Here is a 19,620-nt window from a genome sequence, read left to right as displayed (position 1 = left end):
TCATGGGCAAAACTTTGTGAACATGGGAAGAACTCACCCTTTGTCTCGTCTAACGAGTCCATTTCCGTTGAAATCAAAGCGAAATGACGAGTCATGGGCCGGCATTAGTGAAACAATGGAGAACGATTTGGACTCGTGCATGGCAAACATTGAAGAACTTGCATCTGATCTCTGCGAAACGTCCATTCATTCACACTGAAATCACGTTCGTCTCGTCTTTGGGCCCTACGGGTCAATTCGTTAGTAGCTACAATGGAATCCAAAGCATGGCGTTGTGCAATGATAGAAACGGAGAAGTCACCTGTTATCACGTCAACAACGTGTTCTCCTCCTGTTCACTCACGAGTCGAGCTCTTACACAAAACGGATTTAGCTGAACGGAAAACTTGAACGTGCCCGAAGGTGTGAATGCGAGTGTGTTGTTTGGCCATAACGTGCCTTCCTTTACTCAAGACTTCATCCGGCATATTGATGCATGATGCCACACATATTTGTAAACAATTTCTCGTCCACTCCCCAAATGAAGCCTCCTATCGCCTCAAAAGCCGACCACGGTTTGAAATCCATTTAAAAAGGACTCCTTTGAGTCAGGTGGCCTTGAAGCAGAATTTATTTTCACATGCGCACCCTTTGTTGCTCTTTCCAAAATTCGGCAATGCCTCGAGATAGAGCCGTCTCGGCCAAGCGCCGACATTCATTGGGGGTGAAGCCCACCAAGGCGGTGCCCTTCGTGCCGACGCCGTGGCTGCCCGCCAGCTCGGCAACCCTGGCGGCGATGAGAGAAGCCGGAACGTGACAGTACGACTGGCCGGCGATGCTGAAGGACGGCCAGGGCGCCGTCGCACTCGTTTGGCTCGGCGGCCGGCCCGGCACGCTTTCCACGTTGCAGGCGATCTCCACGGCGCCCTCGTGCGGCAAGGCCAGCACTTGGATGCCCGGAAGACCCCCGGGCGTCGACTCCCTGATGGCAGCGGCGATGCGGCGTCCTACGTTTAGGTCTCGGGTGTCGATAGTGACGTTGCAGTTCATCACGTAAGGACTGGCCCCGACGCCTGCGAGAATAGCAACGAAATACCAAGTCATTGTCACCATATCAACACAATCAACAAGTTGACAAAGCATTTCGCTTGCGTCGGACCAAAACCTTCCATCTCCAAAATAATCACTTCTCACGAGACCCCGAAAATCGCAAAGAGAGCCAGCCATTTTCAACGCTTAAAAATAACACAAACAAGTGTGGACTGACCACTCGTATAAAATTATGAACAAATATGAAATTCACCAAAATGTCACTTATGAGGTTTTGGCCCAACGCCAGTTTTCAGTTTGTTTTTTTTTCATCTGTGATGAGTCTCAGATAGGTTTGAAAAGGTGTTTACGTACATACTTTGAACTTTTGTTAGGCATAACAAGGAAAACTGAGGACTAATCCACTGATTAGCGATTGTAATGAAAAGACCGGTCTTTCAAATAAAATCACGGTACTTTCAAATCGTTTGTGCGTGACTTGAGAGACACGTTTATTGCGATCGGAAAGAGTATATTGGAGAAAATAGTCATGAAAAACAAAAACAAATTCAGTGTAACGTTCGGGAACACAAAAGCAAATGAAACAATTTTTGGGGGGCGGGAGTCGCGTTTCATGCGTTTGGACTGACCGGTGAGGCCGAAGCGTTTGTGCGACACGGGCCCGACGCCGTTCAAGTCGGGCGTCTTCTTGAACCAGCCCATCTCCTTCCTCCTCTGCGCCAGCCCCCGCTGAAGGGGTGTGTCCGCCCAGCCAAAGAGGAAGACGCTAGTGCCCGGCACTCGCTGGGTGAGGCCCGCGGCCACGGCTGAGAAAGCCCAGGAAAGGATATAATCAGCAAGACGGGAAAGCCCAAACATAAGCACAAAAAAAAAGGCGACAAAAGGAACGGATGCACAAACGGGATCTGACCACGAGACTCTCGAGCACAGTCATCTATTCCCACGTCCTCCCCCAAGGGGTAGATGGGTACCAGGTCCACAGCACCCAAACACGGATGGACGCCCGAATGGGAGCGCATGTCAAACAGCTGGCAGGCTTTCTCGCAGGCAGACAAGACGGCCTCCCCTGAAATACCCCAAAAGAAGTGTTTTGTTTTTTCTTTCAGTCAATTACGTTGCATGAACGGGAGTCAGTACTTACCGATGGCTTGGATACTGGCCACAATTGTGATGACGGAGCGGTTGTAGTCACGATCATTGAAGATGTTCAGCACCGTGGTCCCATCTCGTCTAACACCTGCCCAATCATAATGAAGGTAACCGTTGTTCAAAATGACTGCTTCAAAACAAAATGGCCGACTCATTATTCAATTTCAAGAACGGTTGCGTCAGACTTTTTCCTGCGTCATGTTACAATAGCATTTTTTTCATACATTCTACAAATGGCACGTTTGCTTTAAACCAAAATGGCTGACCTCCTCTTCAAAGTGGGGCATGCACCCTTGAGACTAATTATAATAGACATATCCACCCAATTTCGTGTTAATCAGTGAAACTGCTGTTTGGGGATCATAGCCACTCTCCCCCAAAGTTTCTAACAAAATACAAGCCGTTGAATTCACCCAAAATGGCTGCTTCAAACTAAAATGACCGACTTCCTGTTTGATTTTGAGCATGGGTCCGTGAGACTTTTTCGAGTGTCCAGTAACGATGGACACGTTCACCCAATTTCAGAATAATTGGTGAAACCCGTGTCCGGGGCAGCACTCGCTCTTGTGTTCCGCGGACTTGCCTTGAGAGTCGTATAAGGCAGCCCTGGCCACACTTTCCACCAGGTCCTTCCTGCGAGCCTCCGAAACGTTGAGCAGACACGTTACCAGGCGTCTCCCCATTGAAGTGGTCGACATGTTTCTGTAATAATAACTGGAACAATCATTTCATCAAATTGGAGTAGAAAATACACACACACTAGATGTAAAAACAGAACGTCTGTCAAAAAGAAGAGATTTAACAACATTTGGAATCAAATGCAGCGGCACGGCAGACGCAACTGGTTTGCTCGATGGCCTCACATTTCAGAGGCCAAGGCTGTCTTCACACTGTTGCCTTGTGTAACTACTGCTGACGCAGCATCAGGACCAACTCCGTGTTCAGTATCTTGCTCAAGGACACTTGGCCACACTGGCTGAGGATCGAACCCACAACCTAAGTTGAAAGACGACATCTCTACCACTGACCCAAGGTGTCCTTGTCAGGAAAATGCAACACAAATGTTTGCCTTCTTTTTAGGCAACACAAAGTCAATGGTTGTGTTCTCTCTAGAAAAATCTATATTGTCTTCTCAATGGGAAAATGCAATAAATAGTTTTTCTTTTCAAGAATATGCAACATCAATAGTTTGTCTTCCTTCAAGGTAATTATAACATTGATAGATTATCTTCTTTTTAGGGACGTGCAACGTCAATAGTTTTGTTATCCTTTAAAATAATTACATCAATAGTTTGACTTCTTTTTAGAAAAGTGCAGTAACTTGACCTCTATTTCATAAAGTGCACCATCCATAATGTGTCCTCTTAATAAAATAAAGTGCAACATTAATACGTTGTCATATTTTTAGGAAAGTGCAACATGGCATTTCGAAGTTATCTATTTTTTTTTTGGATTAATTTAAACTAACAAGTGTGCGTTTTTCACTTGCTAGCTTTAGCAGTTAGCACGATTTCTCTGTCCTCTCCCTTCCACATGCGCGATGTATTGTTTAGTGTATTTCTCGACCTCTTTTGGGGGCAGTGGTTCTTGTAATACATGTTATTCTTTTACCGCTCGGAACGATTATTGACCCCCCAAAAAAAACATTTCCTTTCGCTAAGAGTTTGCAAGGACTCGTCGGTTAGACTTCCTGTCCCATGCCTAATATGGTCCGTGTTAGAACTCGCACCGAATGTCTCAGCAACGTGTGAGAATAAAAATAAAATAGCCTTAAAAGGTGATGATGCAGGTTAACACAAAAATAAATATTTCATTTATAGTCACCGTGCGCTTGAGAATCTGGCTGCTTATGGTCGCCGGTGGCAGAGCAGAGTACAGAGATTGGGCAAAGTCCAAAGTGTCACTAAAAACTGTGAAATGTTTACGTGGCGGGTAGATACTCATACAATATTGAAATATACGTGAATATTGTGAATATTAAATTTAACCGAATCTATATTATTGAAGGCGCGCGTTTGATTGTTTAGCGAAAGGAGTGTCGTTCGTCTCACAGTCGAACACGGAAGTAACCGTGAGGGAAGCTTTTGATTTTCGTCCACGCTCGCGTCTGCTTCGTGCACCGTGTCTTGTTTACAAGTGACCAAATAGCTGTAAATGTGGTTTATTGGATCTCTATCTGTTCCTGTGCACTCAAAGCACTGTAATGGAACGTATCAAATGAAGATGCATGCAATCCGTCTCTAGTTGTGTCGCCGTTAAGCGAAAACGGAATTAAAAACAAAGGAAGCATCTTGGGTAGGGAACGAGCTTGGTTTTCAAGAACAGTCGCGCATGCTCAGTGTGGCGTGTTGACAAACTGCCACGCGCAGTAAAGTAACGCGGTTTACGGTGGTGGCATGTTTTTAATCAACAGCGCCTCTCTGTGGGGAAATCTGATAGAACGCAAATTGGCGAGTTTTTGGGGCACGCCTTAAAATAACAAGAGAGGAAACCTTACGCAGTGTGTCAGGTGAAGTGCTAAACCAGAAGAAGCTTCCATTTTAAGGCCCTCTTGCAAATAAATGTGCTGCTAATTCCACCGAAGCGGCTCCCGTGAGCTCGGAGCTAAATGCTTGTCTTGCATTGGACTGAAGGATTGATTGGATCGCGACAGCTGCAGCCGAATACGAGACGATGACGACGACCTCACCGGCATCGAGCAGTCGCCCGGTCGGCCTCTCCAAAGGTTCGAGCGCGCCGAGGCTGCACAAGCTGCTGGCCGTGCCCGGTTGCAAACCAAACTTGCTCAACGACCTGCTCCTGCTGCGTCCTGGAGATGGAAACGAGTCACAAGCAGACAGCAGCAGCAGTAGTGGCAAGCATGTGGTGTTTTTCCACGGGGACATTCAGGTGAGCACAGGTGTCTGTGACGACATTGGGTCAGTGTTGTTGTCGGCTGTATTTGATAATCTGGAAGAAGGGGGGATCGTAACATATTTGACATCTTAAATAAGAGAGTGGGGAAAATGTTAAGTATCCATCATCACAGTGGTCGAAGTCAAACTAAAAAAAAAATCATGCAACTGTCGCAAATGGGCCATCAGGGTATCAGAACTGCCAAACTGTTATCACTGGCCGCCCTGGTACTGATAAAACTGCAAAAAAGCAAAATGTCATAAAGAGACAAATTTTACCTCGAATGAAAATAGCAAATGTCATAAATTCCCTAGAGATAAAAAAAGACAGCAGACGTAAAATGTAAAGGATGAAATCTGTAAATAAGTAGCCATCACCACTGAAATAAAATCACATCATCCGAAGTAAAATAATTGGAACTGGCCTTCATAAAAATGAGAAGGCCGTTGCCTGTCCATCACAAAAATCAAATAAGAAAAATGGAATGTTATAACCAGTCATCATTAAAAAGAGAAAATGTTGCCATCATCCACAGGAAGCTTTCGTAAAATAATGACTGAACGTTTGTGCGTCGCAGAACTTCCAGGAGGAGATGTCCTCGCAGCCGGAGTGCGCACCGTGGCTGGCATGGAGCTTGGAGCAGGTGTGCGTCACACTGGGCCGCCGCTTCCCCGCACACCACGTGTGGGTGGTGCGCGCCTCGCGCATGTACCTGCACAAGTTCAGCGGCTACCGCAACTTTGTGGACAGCAACATGTTCGGCGCCCCGCAACACGCCCCGTACTCGCCCGACGGCGGAGCGCTGCGCCACCTCAGGTTGGGAAAACTCCTTTTCTTCGCCTTTTCATTGGCCGACGAGGCTCAAGTTCCAACGGCCGTGTATAAATATACGTCACCACCCTAAGGACCAGAAAGGCTGTCAAAAAGTTGCGTGAGCGTTAAAGCGATGCTACCTGTACTTTGACAACAGCAAACATTTACACTTGAGCTGACTTGACCCGTTCTGCTGCTCGCTCATTTGATTGGCATGCAGCATAAAAGCCAAATACTGCTTCACCATGTTTGCTTTGAACTCTGGGCTTCGCTAACTGACCCGCGTCTGCAGACCTTGGAGCCCGACTGGGTTGAGATTCCAATCGCATTAAAGCAAGCGTCCGTTTGGCTGAGCTGACGAACCTCGACTGTGGTTGCAGGTCCTTGCTGGTCCACGGGATGGAGCGAGCCGGCCTGCCGAACACCATCCAATCTCCAGGCGATGTCGCCAGGTTCTCCCTGACCTTGGTGGGCTTCAGTAAAGGCTGCGTGGTCCTCAACCAGGTGGTCCACGAGCTGGCCGGCGCCCTGGCGGACCCGCGCCTTTCGGACTTTGCCGGAAGTCTTTCGGACATGTTCTGGCTGGACGGAGGCCACCCGGGGGGAAGCGAGACCTGGGTGACGGACAGGACGCTGCTGAGCCAGCTGGCCACCAGCGGGATCGGGGTCCATGCCCACGTGACGCCGTACGAGGTCCGAGACCCCGTGCGGGCCTGGGTGGGCCGGGAGCATGCGTCTTTTGTGAAGACCCTGGAGGAGTTTGGGGCGCGTCTCTATGATAAAATCCATTTTGTGGATGAACCGCCGTCCATTGAAAACCACTTTCGGGTCATTCAGGAATTCTGAAGCTCACAGCTTTCTACTGGATGTGAGAGTATACGTCTGAATTTTTTCACGTGTATACTTGGATCTTAGCGTATACACACATCTGGATCTTGGGGTATTTGCCGGCATCTTAGCATGTCCATTTTAGTTGCAAAAACTCGTGCAAGTTCCCCAAGTCCAGCTTTAAGAACGCCCATCCGTCGCCCTCCTCCAACACACCAGATTCAAATGATCAGGATGGTTATCAGGCTTCTGCAAAGCTTGCTGATGAGCTGATCATTTGCACATTAGAGAAGGGAGACATCCAAAACGGGGCAGACTTGGGCACTATTCATTTTCTGCTCGGAAACGCACCTTCATCTCGTTCCACTTTATGATCGTAATCACGCTTTTCTTCGGATGAATTAATGACCAATTTTTGGGGAAGGTTTGAGTTGCTCAGCATGTCCCCAAACTGCATTTTTTTTTGTCACTGTGTGTCTCCTGGCAATAAGATGATTCCAAGGCCACTCTTCAGAAGTCACTTTGTAGCACTCGCTGCAAAGTGAAGGAAATTTTTGTCGCTGTAAATTGCTACAGTCCCTCAGTTACACGCTTCTGAAGAGTTTGAGAAAAAAACAACTGACCATGCGATCATAAAATTGTTGGCTTGCACCAAATTGCATCATATTTTGATCATTTGAAGGACTCGGCATGAAAAATGTGGCGGCAGGGTGGGCTTTCATTCCTTTTGCTTCTGTTGGAAACTACGTCTTTGTCTCTGTGGAAACTTGTTTTTCCATGCACCTTACTCAGAGAATGACGCATTTTGACCCAATTTTTCGCCCCAACATTTCCGGCGTTGTCGTTTAAATTATAGGCTGCGTTTGTTTGAGCGAGGACGTGCACTCGTGATGACTTTGAAAGCACACTGGCCGTTTTCTTCCTTCAGTTGCGATTACACGGCTGATTAGAAAGACGGCACGCTATTCTTGTCTTGTTTCGTTCTAGTTGTGCTGCTGTTTTCTTTGGAAAGTGGCGATGAATGTCTACTTGTTGAAATCCCGAGTCGCAGTTGCCACACTTGTTGCACGACTGACCGGCAGAATGGCCGTCCGTCCGTACGTTATTACTGTTGAATGTAATAAAGCCAATCATTCCATTTATAGGTAAAATTAAAACTGTCCTTGAATGTTACGTTTCCAATTGACCCGTCCCAAAAAAAAAAATGGAAAAAAAGTTAATAAAAATGTGCATAAAACTTCAACTGGCCATGTTTTTTTTTTCTATTTTTCTGTATTTCTTTCTTTGACCTGCGTCCACCCAAGTTGTGGGTGAAATTAATGTTCAGAAAGTTTCCTCAGTTGTTTCTGGGATTTTCCAAGATATTCATTTAAAAGTAAATATGAACCCACCTCAAATGGATGTGAAACATCCAACATAAAACGCACTCGAAAATACTTGTGGAATTTCACATATTTTGTTGAGGGTCTAATTGAACTAATTGAATGTTAAACAAAATTCATTTTTCAGATTTTCTTCTATTCCTTGTTTTCCGTTTACGGTCAACTTTCCTCATTTGGGGCAGTTCAGATTGACCCATAAAATTCATTTATTTTTGGGATATTTTGGGAATTTATGAGGGTGAATAACCAATAATATAGTAAAAATACTTTTTTTTTTCCTTTTCATGCTTAAACATGGCATGTTATTTTGACTTGTGAGAATGAAGGCACTACATGGGACAAATGAATGTCATCATTTCTACAATCTTTAATAAGCATTATTAAGCATTTGGATGCCAAAATATGAATTAGCTTGCGTGTGTGTGTGTGTGTGTGCTTGATCACAAAACATTATGAGCTCATTTACTTAAGTGGCAGCAATCATATTACTCATACGTTAAATTAGAAAGAGTCCAAAATAAACAAACATCTCCGGAGACGTGCTTGTGCTTATGGCCGGTTGACGTCTCCTGACACTTGACCAGCACGAATACGGCCCGCGCGACGGACGATGGCGCGACGCCGTCAACGCGTTTAAGTGTTTCATCATCCAGCAGAGCGAGCGTGAAACCAGTCTGTCCGCCTTCTCTGTGCTTCACACCGCTTCCTAAGTCTTGAAAACAAAAGACTACTCACAATGTCAACCATCCAGCCCGCACGTCATCGTTTCAACACACTTGTCAAATGTGAGTGAGAGTGAGGTATCAGACCGTGTTTTAAAGGGGACATATTATGGAAAGTTGACTTTGGAATTTTTTTTTTCTGCCTATTTCCCAAAATGTGCCTCAGAGTGAGCCAGAAGTCCCATCCATAATCATGCTACCCCCAATTCAATTGTCCGCCAATGACTCGGAAGCGAGGCTGAGGGAAGATTTACCATTTTCAAGTGATGGTATGATTATGCCAAATGTCAATGCCAAATGGTAAGCAGAGCTGCCGTGGTAGCGCAGTTAGCATTAGCGGCACCGTTGCGTGACGCATCTGCTTGGTGATGAAGTGCTGCCTCCACCAGTGAATAGACAATCCATGCTTTTACTGTTTTTATGAGCGTGAATGAGTTTCTCTTCACGTCATTCAGTCAAGTAGCCCATCGCCCGGTCGTCACGGCAACGAGAGCATCGACCAGTGGAACAGGCTCGCGCTCACGAAATGGGATCCATTCCAAGAAACTGAAAAATGGGGCGGATTCTTGATTAGAGGGGTACTTTGACATTTGAAGACACCCGCAAACTATTTTAAATGACATTTTCGTTAATTTAAAAAAAAAAAATAAATAAATTTAACAAAGCAGATGAATCCGGTTGTCCCATAATATGTCTCCTTTAAATCCTGAGGTGTAAGGCAAAGTATTTTTTTTCTTGCTCCAACATCTTGAGGACACCGGTGCCTTGAGATACGAGTTCCATTCATTCCATAACCAGGCTCATGACTCAAAACATTCATACTTGCAAATCATCTTTGACCACTGAAATGAATCCAAATGTGATTAATCTTTCAAGCACTCCCAAAAAACAAATTGTTTTTGTTATTTTAATAAAAAAAAATAGCACTTTATGAGATCGTGTAATAATGAGCTCATAGAAAAAGGAGCATTAAACAGTTTGTGCATCATAATTTAATGCTGCAATTTGTTTCCTTTTGCTGCTCCTTCTGCTTGTGCTCGCCTTGGCCAACAGGGGGCAGTGTAATGCAGTCACGCAGATGAACAAACCTCTTCTATAGAAGTAAAACTGCAATTGTAGACATTTTTGCAGAGGATGAAGAAATTCATTTCCGCCTGTGAGTTGAGATATTTTGTGTACTTGTTCTCACGAGTGTTAAAATGTTTGTTTGCGTCTAAAACTGCAGCTATCAACGCTAAGCGTTGGCATGTCATTGGGGGTTTGTATTGTTTCGAAGCATTAAGCTAAACAAACCTTTTTTAAAGTAAAGAAAGTGCGTGAATGAAATGCAAAACTGCCGCTTATTGCAAAATGCGTTGAATTGAGTTCATGCAACCATACAGCGCTCAAGTTTCAACCAGCAAGTCAAAGAAAAAAAAGAGAATAAAGACGACGCATATGTGGCAAAACTCAAGTAAGCGGGGTCACTCATATCTCAAGGCACCGTTGCAGCGGCATTTTGCACTCTCCAGTTGCAGTTCACCCGGATGACAACATGGCCGCTCCGCACAAAGGCTACCGTGTTGGCTGCTGACAGCATGAGATGACGACGACAACAAAAATAAAACAATAAACAAGCATGTGAGGAAACACGTCCTTCTATTTGACGCCACCCAGCAGCCGTCCAACTCCACAAAAGGCCTTCCCGCACCGACATACCGTCAACGCCACCTTCTAACATCACCTCCACTTGTGACCACATTCAAGTCCTTTCTTCAACCTTCTCAATTCCATCAACTTCTCACCACTCTCCAGCGATCCAAATAACCCAAACATTTCTCTACCTCATCTTTACTGAAAAAGACATAAAAAATATTATAAAGTATAAGTCCAGCGTATAAATAAAAGCAAGAGGAATGACGCTCGGAGAAAAGGTGAGCAGTGTTTTTTTTTTTCGTTCCTCGCTATTCATAAAGAAGAGCTTTCAGTATAAAAAACAAGCGTGAATGCATAAAGCGCAGTGTTGATGAGGAAGTTACATTAAGTGCTTGCTGGTGGTTCCCTTTTCTGCAGGCGGAGGAGAGAGCAACTCGTTTGAGCAACCATAGCAGAAGGATTTTACAGCGCGTTGGGGCCAAACGGGCCACCGCAAGAACCGAGGCATTGCCGAACATGTCGTCACCTGAGAATACCACCAACAGTGGACAGAGAAAGGCCTGAAAGCGCAACCATTCAAAGATTCTTTTCTTCGAAAAACCCGGAGCTTTTTTCAATGCTCAAAATGTGCGAAATATCAGGAATGTGCTTTTGTGCGGCGTACACACGTCTCGGCACCCGAGACAAATGGGCGCATTTGATTCGACTTGTCAACACATTTTGACGGCACTTCGTAATCTGAGATGCAAGCACGCGTTTGGAGATTTTTTTGAGCGGATTCCAAATTTTTGTTCACGCGCACATCATGTTTTCATAAGAATAAGAAAATATTTAATCGAGTCATACATTTTGTAATTATGATTTCAACGTTAAGTTCAGCAACAGGCGGATTTTTTTCAGATACGTTACGTGAAAATCTCTAAAAAAAAAACGAATGTGCCAGGAAAATAGTAAAGACATATTTTTAAATGGGCGTCAAGAATACTTTCATGGACACATAAAGCCATCTTGGAATAAAAAATTCTGTTGTCTCCGACCGCTTAGCTTGTGTTGCGTGCCGCATTAAGAGTCATTTTGTCTCCTCGAAAATGGTGACGATGTTAAACACGTTCAAGATTCCCGCTTGTGAACAACCAACTTTCGACATCTCAAGTGGGCTGCACGCATACCAACAATCAGACCTGAATTTGACTTGTGATCAAAGTCGGCAAAGGCCCAATTGTCGGATTTCCCTGAGCGATTACGCTGCAATCTGGGTTGTGCCAAGACGGGCTTGTCTTCCCTAATCGTCTTGTAAAACGCTCACAATTTTAAATGTTAAACATGTTCAATACTCACGATGGCAACTTGTTGTCTGTGATGGACTAACTTGCAACATCTTAAGTGGTGTACACATCTATAAAATATTGGGCCCCTCCCTTGTGATAATTACACATCGCACACACCACAAGAGTGGTCCAGTGATTCGACCGCCCCGATCTGATCGGAAAACAGTTGACAATCGGAACTGTTAAATATGTTCGATATTTACGATTGACATTCTTAGCGAGTGTCTGGTCAACACAGTTTGACACCAGGCTGCCTTGCGTAGGTCAGTTTTGGGACTATGACAAATGTGTGTACACCACACACGAAGAAAAGTTAGAACTCATTTGTGCGGGGTCTCAAAATAGAAAAAAATACAAATAAATAAAATAATTGGTTAAGACGCTAAAACTTGGCATGTGTACTAGCTTAGGCATTTAACTGGACTCACGGAGCGCGGAGGCAACTTAATGTACTGCATTGATCTCCGCAAAAAGGTTTCAGTTCGACGCATCAGAGACAAACGGGATCACAAAAAGCAGATCACGGCGCATCAGTAAAATGATTATCTTTGGCTTGTGTTAATCTCGCAATTAACAAATTAAGCAGAGCATAAATAAGTTGCCCATTGGTCTTCAAAGCAATTTCCTTTTTTTTGCTTTCACAAGTCACCGTCTCCGAGAAGCGCCTCGTCGTCCAGGCGGAAGCGTTTGGCGTGGGAATGCGACGACGGCGGCGGCGACGACTCCAGGAAGTTCTCTTTGTCCTCGGGCGGAGGCGCGGCCCACTTGGCGCCGCAGCTGCGCTCGCGGGCGCATCGGGCGGACGCCGGCTCGGGGCTGCTGTACAACTGCTGCTGCTGCTGCCACAGCCAAGGGTGGCCGATGCACTCCGCGGCGCTGGGTCGGTCCCTGTCGGCAACAGTTAGCCGTTAGTGTGGTGGCGTAGCCCACGTGAAAACCAGAGTTCTCGACAGATGCAGAGAAGGGAAATGTAACAGGAATGTAATCGGAAATCTTTACATAGATGGTGCTCCCCAACAGTTTGTAAAACGCACCACAAAACTCTACCTAACGTATTGCGATTCCTTGTTCTTTTGCGGGTCTTACTGGAGGATGGCAAAGCAATTTATTGAGATTGTCTTTCCATCACGAGGGAACCCGTGGGAAGTGAAAGTGGTTGAATCTCAAACTATTTGGTTCGGATTTCAAGACAAAAAAATAAATAAATAAATACAATCTGACAAGTGACAGGTCCTTGCTAGAAAATTTGAATGTGAAATTCTCGAGAGAAACTTTTGTGGCCTGGTGATGATAATGGTAAAAAGCGGACAAGGAATATTTGAGTTTGGCCCGGCGGGTACCCCGACTTCAGCCCAAAAGAGCATTTTTTTTCTAACACCAAAGCAAAGCGATAGAAGGGAGCATTTGATGTGAATTCATTCTCACAAAGTTTGTATGGCAGATTGTGAAGAAAGGAAAAAAAAAGGCGGGGGGGGGGTGTTGATGGAAAAGTGGCGATGATGAGGGGATGTGGCCCAATTGTTACTTTCAAGCACATTCCAAGAAGTGGAAAAAAGGCTCTCTGCAAACTGTTTTGTGTGGTTATGGAGAGTGCAAAAGGCTGTTGGCAGGTGACCTCCTTGAAAAACAAAAAATAAAAAAAAGAAAAGAAATAATAACGCTGCTCGAAAATAAAACACCGCAGTGGCCTGACGGCAGACGTCCTTTTGCTCTCCACTGGGACTCGATTTCCAAACAATGACTTCTATTCTGGGGACTGAACTCACACACGCCGCTGCTGTTGCTGCTGTTACTCACTCGGGCGCTTTGACCAGCAGCTTGCGGATGAAGTCCACGGCCAGCTCCGAAACCCTGGAGAAGGCCTCCCGGCTGTAGTCCACGTTGACCTGAGACACGTTCAGGTACGTCTCCTGCTTGTCGTCGCCGGCAAACGGAGACTCGCCCGTCACCAGCATGTAGGCGATGACGCCCACACTCCTTAGGGAAAGAAAACCGACATAACACACCCCAAAAATTCAAATACGGTAATCATGGAAATTGTTGCCTTTGAAAGTTGCCACTCACCAAAGATCCGAAGATGTTGTGATGGGCTCGTAGTTGAGGATTTCTGGTGCTGAGTGAAGAAAAGAAACACTGTTGGAATTTGCGCAAAATGGATCCCTCAAACCAGAATGGCTGACTTCCTGTTCACTTTTGTGCAAGGGTGCTTGACATTTTTTTATACGTCCTCTTATGACTGACGTGACCAAGCAATTTCGTTTCAGTCGATGAAATTGGTGTTGGGTTATCAGTTTTTGGTTTCCCCTCAAAGTTTTGAACCAAATTGGAGGTATAGAATTGTCCCAAAATGTCTGAGTCATGTTCAATTTCCGGCATGGATCTTTACTTCTTTTACGTACATGGTGTTGATAGACACGCCCCCTTCTTTTTGGTTCAATTTTGGTCCATTTTTAGAAAATGGCACATTGACAACTTGGAGTTTAGTAAGACCTTAGCACCAGCCCTAGTTGCCATGGCAACATAAACCATACTCCGCAATTGCAAAACAACTTCCCCCCCATGAAACCGAGCCATTGCAACTTGAGTGTTACAAGTGGACACTCAAAGTGAAGGATAAATTCATGACATCGTGTCTATTCTGACCGAAGAATGTCGGATTGAGGTTTTGCAAAAGTGCTTCCCTCTAAGAAAACCGACTGTTAAGACTGCTGTTGTCCACTTGTGTTCTCTTTTTTTTTCTTTTCGAAGCTTACCCACATACTCAGGTGTGCCAAGAATCTCTCGGAGCTCCCCAACCGCGCCCAATCTGCGTGCCAGGCCAAAGTCTACAATTTTGATGTCGCCGGGAGGGGAGAGGCTGGTCAGGAGGATATTCTGAGGCTGAGAGAGACACAAAAGATTAGCACCAACATCATCGTGAAAGCAAACGCCCGTCATTTTTTCTGTCTCATGCTGAACGTCAACTGGGATAAGCACCTTGAGGTCCAAGTGCACCAGGTTGCTCTGGTGGAGGTGGTGAACTCCCTCCAGCATTTGCCCGATCAGACGAGTGATCTGGGCCTCGGGCAGCAGTTCGTCAGACACGCAGTGGTCGAATATCTCGCCACCTGCCGCGCTGGTTGGGAGAAACGTGAACATAATCCATCAGATTTTTTTTGTAATTGTTTGTCAATTTAGTGAATGGCCTTTATCCAAAAATACATCATCTATTTAACAAAACCGCGCCCCCACACAGCACTCATACCCCATGACTTTGAAATTGGGCTCGTGAAGATCCCCCATTTTCAAGCAACAATCGGATTACACAGATAGAAGCAATGTTTTTTTTTTTTTCTCAACGGGAATTACAATTTGCCAACATGTCCGTTGCATGAACCACACACATGATGGGTCCACACGCTCATTAGCAGAAGTAATTCAGCAGCTCTTTCCCCATTGTGGGACTAATAAAGGACATCTTTATCTTTATCTTTATCTTTGATGAAGTGCTGCCTCCAGCAGTGAAAATAGGATCCTTGCTTTTCCTTTCTTAAAAGCAATTGGCCATTTATTCTTGATTTATTTTATAACCTCAGATGAACAAGTAGAAAAAATAAATGTACACCATTTGTGTCAAGGTCACGCAATCCTCACAGGAGAGGTGGACAAACTGAGCCCTGCCTTAGTGCAGTTCACGCTCCCTTTTTTCGGTCTAGGTATGGGCCTGAGTCATCATAGTCACGTAAGCAATTCTCACATTGGCACACCCTGCAGTAGAAGGGGACAGACAGCGTGAGACAAAATACAACCCAAAGCTTTTACTGTCTTTATGAATCACTTTGAATTCCAATTTTTCATCCGTGGCATATTTTGACAAAAGCTGGTGATTACTAAAACACAGGGAAATGATTTAAATGGTTAAAAAAATAAAAGAAATAGATAACATGTCTCCTTTGCCCCAACGATAGCGATCATGTGTCTGTAATAGTCTGAAAATCAGGACGGTTCAAGTTATGTAAGAGCAAGACTTCAGATTTCATGTGACTCACCATTGGAAAAGCTCCAAAACAATATCAGCAGGTTAAATTTTGATTATATTCTCTTTGGATGAATAAATATTTGTTTTGTTGAGGCTGTTTGCGAGGGACCATCGAGTGTAAAGGGTGTGTGTGTTGTTGAAAAGTCAACGTACACACACTTCACCTCAACAATGTGCGCATTCAAGTCCTTCAAAGCGATCGATGGCAAGAGAAAAGCAAGCCGGGCGATTTCCGCATCGTGAACAGTATCGTTCCCAGCATGAGCTTCACTGCGACTTACAATTCCAGCACGAGGACGATGTCGTGGTCCGTCTCGTAAGCGGCATGCAGGTTGACCACTCTGGGGTTGTTGCGAGCCGTCTCCAGGACGGCCATCTCGTGGACAACCTCGGCCCGACAGTCGCGACCCCGCCTCCTCTTGCGCAGGAACTTGGCGGCGAACACTTTGCCCGTGGCTTTCTCCACGCAGCGCTTCACCACAGCAAACTTGCCCCTTGGACGACAACAAAGTAGACATCAAGTGTCATGTTTAGACTAATTCTCTCCTTCCATCTTGGATGCCTGCTTCCAGTTGGGAAATTTCCCTAGCAGGAGTTTATCAAAGCCCCAAAATGGCTTCTTGAGACGCCACAGTTCCTGATCAGCTTTGACAACGGCTCTGTGAGACCTTTTGGTGCGTTTTATTGTAAGAAACACGTCCACCCAATTTCACGATAATCCAAGAAACTGCTGTCTGTTGGTTTTTCTAACTTCACGGTGGCGCTACTAAGTGAGCTTTTTTGGGGACGGTTGTGTTTGGAACCCGATTGCAACAAACATTTTTTTGCTGGGGCACATGCGCTTGAATTATTTTATTTTATTTTTTTGTTGCATATATTAATCAAAATAAAAAAGAGAGCTGTTTATAGGAGGATATTTTATTTATTCTTTTTTTATCACTACTATGATTATAAGGAATAATTACATCAGAAAGTGGTAGTTGAATGAACCTTCAGTCCAAGTGTAACCAACATAAAAAGACGAGAGCTCTGTAAACATGAAAAACAAATCAATGTTCTCAACTTTCTAGTTGGTGCTACTAAGCCAGTTACCGGATCCCTTAAAAGAAAAGGATCATTCATAACCGGTACGTTTTCAGGCAACAGATATTCTTTCTTTAACAATAGGTCGAAATGTGACACTCAAAGTATGTCAACGGGATCAGAAGGTGTTCCAATCAAGTTGTCATGATGTCTGACTTTTGATGGCCGAAATAACAGAACTTAAACCAGGAGGAGGCAAACCGCTAGAACTGGTTGGACAAAGTTCATGTTTACCACTCATGGACAAGAACAGAGTAAAAGTGACCTAGATTTGCTCTACAGTAACACAAAACTGCCTCGTACTGTACTATGGGGCGAGAACAAATGCTAATGATAACACTCAATAAAATCTCTTTTTTGTCATTTCTGGCAGATAGAGTAGAAGTTCCACAGCCACATAAAGCAAATGGTGCTCAAACTAAGGTCCTGCTTCCCTATGTGATATGATATGTCATAGCACGGGGGTCCGCAATTTGTGTGCGCGTGTGTTAATTTGGCTCGAATAAAGAGAATAAGATTGTAATCTCTTTTCAGTGTTTGTTGGACTATGAAAGGACTTTCAATGACTTAGATCAGCTTCCCAAATGGTGCAGTTTGCAAAATATGAACGTTTAGTCAACCGGTCGGCTCTGCGTCGATTGTTCTAGGAGGGTTAGAACCAAATCGTTTTTTTGTTTGTTTGTTTTGGCACACCTTAAAATTAAAAGAACATCTGAAAGGGGAAGGAAATAGTTATTTGACATGGAATGACCCTTAAATCTGACATCAAAAGAACAAGAAGTGTACTAGTACAGGAGGAAGATGTTTTCCTGAGAACAAGAGTGTGTGTTTATTAAAATAGTCAATTTCTTACAGAATTAAGTCGGGGTTTTTGTGTAGAATAAAACATTCAAAACAGTGGAGGAAAAAGTTCTATTTACCTCGATTCTTTTATTAAGTGTCATACAATTTAGTTGCGTTTAATTGGCATTGAAATTATTGTGGGGTTTCTTGGCTCAAAGTTCTGGAAGTCTGCTCCAAAGTGTTCCGACTCACCTTCCCAACTCGCCGGTGACTTCGAACACAGCGTCCAGAGGCTCCGCGCTAATCGGTGTGTGACTTTCGGCCAAGAGTCCGGCGGCGGCGGCGGCGGCGGACAGTCCGCCTCGGCTGTCCAGCCGCCTCCGAGACATCTTTACCTCGGGCACCGGGTCGCGAGTCACGACGAAACACGGGACGGTGAAAGACGACAGTAAAATGGGCGAAGCGAAGCTAGCAGCGCCGGCCGCCGGCTGCTCGTTCCATGCTAGCCCGGTTAGCTTCCGCGGTCAGCTCGAAGCTCGATTTGGTCAACTTCACGCACGAGCGGGAGGAGGAGCTCGCCGACAAAAACCAAAAAGACACTCAACCGAATATGTCTCCATTGATTAGCGAATCCAACTGCTCGCCGACGACTCAAGTCAACCACTTCAAGTTCACTTCTTAGGAGTCTTTAGCCCTATTTTCTTTTCTTTTTTTGGTGTTTTTTTACCTCCTTCTTGTTTGACACTTTTCTCGACACGTCATTGTGTCGCGCATGCGCACAATTGTTTTGCGGGCTTTCATTTGAAACGGGAGGCGGAAGTACAGAACAAAAAATATTACAACATATTTGACTGGTTTTTTTTTAACGCAGCTTAATTAGGAAGTGATAGAAATACAACGAATTAATAAAAAATTAACTTTTTTTTTTGTAGCTGACTAAGTGGACCATTTTTTTAGTTATTAAAAAACATGAATGCATTTATTCTCTCAACATCGTCAAAGACAATACCCACCCAAACTCACACCTGTTCGACCTGTTGCCCTCTGGCAGGCGCTACAGATGCATCAAATCAAGGACCAATAGACTGAGAAACAGTTTCTTTCCGAGAGCCATCTCCATACTGAACTCTCACACACACACGAGACCACCCTAACCTTGCAAAACAGCATTGTGATGTGTTTCTATGTGCCCTATTCAGTACTGAATTCCATTGCACTGTCTTATTTATTTATCTAATTTATATATTTGTCTGTATTATTGTTGTATTGCACTGGAGAGGGGAGCCCTCTAATCTCGTTGCACACTTGAGTACAATGACAATAAAGGGATTTCTATTCTATTTCTATTGATTAATTTCGAAATAAGATGCCATGCCCCACCTTTATCTTGTGCTCATTAACAACTTGGGTCAAGTAAAACCGACCAATTGAGTATTACAATTAAAATAAGTCCGGTTTTAACACACTAAAATTTAAATTTAAGGGGGAAAATGTCTGTCATCTTTGGCCCCCAACCGCCCAGCCCTTTTTCAGTTTTTGATTTTTGATCATCAAATTAAAATGGAAAGAACAAATCATACATTAAGATTCAATCAATCCAAAGTACAATTTTTACGCATATATTATGAAATAATTTCACGTAGTACAATAACAATAATAGTATTTTAATCATATTTTTAGCTACGAGCACCAACAAGCACACCTGAATTATCAGTAGTTTCCTGCTCGTTTGTTTTTTTTCTGTTAAGTCATCAAACATCACTACCATGCTGCACCCACACACACACAATTACGCAAACTCAAATGTTCCGCAATTTGGGATTTTTTTTTTTGTCTGTCTAGTACACAAGGTTCAAATTTGGTTTCTCGCCCATCCGATGCGAAGTGATGTACGGTGTGGGCAGGATTTGAAATGAAAGCAGACCCAACCAACGCTCGACTTCTGGAGCTCCTTT

General features: G+C 44.4%; 3 protein-coding genes across 9 annotated transcripts; 1 reads left to right on the top strand and 2 right to left on the bottom strand.

Annotated features, from left to right (window-relative positions):
* Positions 1–592: 592 nt before the first annotated feature.
* ftcdnl1 (formiminotransferase cyclodeaminase N-terminal like 1) lies at positions 593–5,091 on the bottom strand. 7 transcript variants are annotated; one of them, XM_088314682.1, is made up of 7 exons: positions 4,003–4,573; positions 3,021–3,174; positions 2,762–2,892; positions 2,171–2,266; positions 1,940–2,095; positions 1,659–1,835; positions 593–1,052 (listed from the first exon to the last, which is right to left on the bottom strand). In XM_088314682.1, the coding sequence occupies exons 3-7, from the start codon at positions 2,874–2,876 to the stop codon at positions 616–618; spliced, it is 981 nt and encodes a 326-aa protein (XP_088170808.1). In that variant the 5' UTR covers positions 2,877–2,892; positions 3,021–3,174; positions 4,003–4,573; the 3' UTR covers positions 593–615. The 7 variants fall into 7 exon arrangements, with proteins under 7 accessions (XP_088170808.1, XP_088170807.1, XP_088170809.1 ...); XM_088314681.1 differs by having other exon boundaries at positions 3,042–3,174; XM_088314683.1 differs by having other exon boundaries at positions 2,762–2,880; positions 3,042–3,174; positions 4,003–4,572.
* c14h2orf69 (chromosome 14 C2orf69 homolog) lies at positions 4,280–7,161 on the top strand. The gene is made up of 3 exons (XM_088314684.1): positions 4,280–5,067; positions 5,651–5,889; positions 6,267–7,161. Exons 1-3 carry the CDS (start codon positions 4,852–4,854, stop codon positions 6,730–6,732), a joined length of 921 nt encoding a protein of 306 aa, XP_088170810.1. The 5' UTR covers positions 4,280–4,851; the 3' UTR covers positions 6,733–7,161.
* Positions 7,162–8,443: 1,282 nt separating this feature from the next.
* Positions 8,444–18,453, bottom strand: stk17b (serine/threonine kinase 17b (apoptosis-inducing)). Its single transcript, XM_088315529.1, has 7 exons — positions 17,918–18,453; positions 16,081–16,293; positions 14,758–14,896; positions 14,535–14,661; positions 13,846–13,894; positions 13,579–13,758; positions 8,444–12,669 (listed from the first exon to the last, which is right to left on the bottom strand). Exons 1-7 carry the CDS (start codon positions 18,052–18,054, stop codon positions 12,420–12,422), a joined length of 1,095 nt encoding a protein of 364 aa, XP_088171655.1. The 5' UTR covers positions 18,055–18,453; the 3' UTR covers positions 8,444–12,419.
* Between the last annotated feature and the right edge of the window lie 1,167 nt (positions 18,454–19,620).

Source organism: Idiotropiscis lumnitzeri, chromosome 14 (assembly GCF_059441095.1).
Source record: "Idiotropiscis lumnitzeri isolate Australia: NSW breed Sydney's pygmy pipehorse chromosome 14, RoL_Ilum_1.0, whole genome shotgun sequence".
Taxonomy (NCBI): domain Eukaryota; kingdom Metazoa; phylum Chordata; class Actinopteri; order Syngnathiformes; family Syngnathidae; genus Idiotropiscis; species Idiotropiscis lumnitzeri.
This window is presented reverse-complemented; position numbering and strand designations above follow the sequence as displayed.

What these genes read in the sequence shown, in the direction of transcription:
- ftcdnl1 (XM_088314676.1), bottom strand. Translation starts at nt 2,876, where the DNA reads ATGTCGACCACTTCAATGGGGAGACGCCTGGTAACGTGTCTGCTCAAC. An exon ending in TGCCTTATACGACTCTCAAG is followed by an intron (nt 2,267 to 2,761) that starts GCAAGTCCGCGG and finishes ATGATTGGGCAG; the next exon opens with GTGTTAGACGAGATGGGACC. An exon ending in CTGTGCTCGAGAGTCTCGTG is followed by an intron (nt 1,836 to 1,939) that starts GTCAGATCCCGT and finishes GGGCTTTCTCAG; the next exon opens with CCGTGGCCGCGGGCCTCACC.
- c14h2orf69 (XM_088314684.1), top strand. Translation starts at nt 4,852, where the DNA reads ATGACGACGACCTCACCGGCATCGAGCAGTCGCCCGGTCGGCCTCTCC. An exon ending in TTTTCCACGGGGACATTCAG is followed by an intron (nt 5,068 to 5,650) that starts GTGAGCACAGGT and finishes TGTGCGTCGCAG; the next exon opens with AACTTCCAGGAGGAGATGTC. An exon ending in GGAGCGCTGCGCCACCTCAG is followed by an intron (nt 5,890 to 6,266) that starts GTTGGGAAAACT and finishes CTGTGGTTGCAG; the next exon opens with GTCCTTGCTGGTCCACGGGA.
- stk17b (XM_088315529.1), bottom strand. Translation starts at nt 18,054, where the DNA reads ATGTCTCGGAGGCGGCTGGACAGCCGAGGCGGACTGTCCGCCGCCGCC. An exon ending in GTCACCGGCGAGTTGGGAAG is followed by an intron (nt 16,294 to 17,917) that starts GTGAGTCGGAAC and finishes TTGTCGTCCAAG; the next exon opens with GGGCAAGTTTGCTGTGGTGA. An exon ending in TGGTGCACTTGGACCTCAAG is followed by an intron (nt 14,662 to 14,757) that starts GTGCTTATCCCA and finishes TGTCTCTCTCAG; the next exon opens with CCTCAGAATATCCTCCTGAC.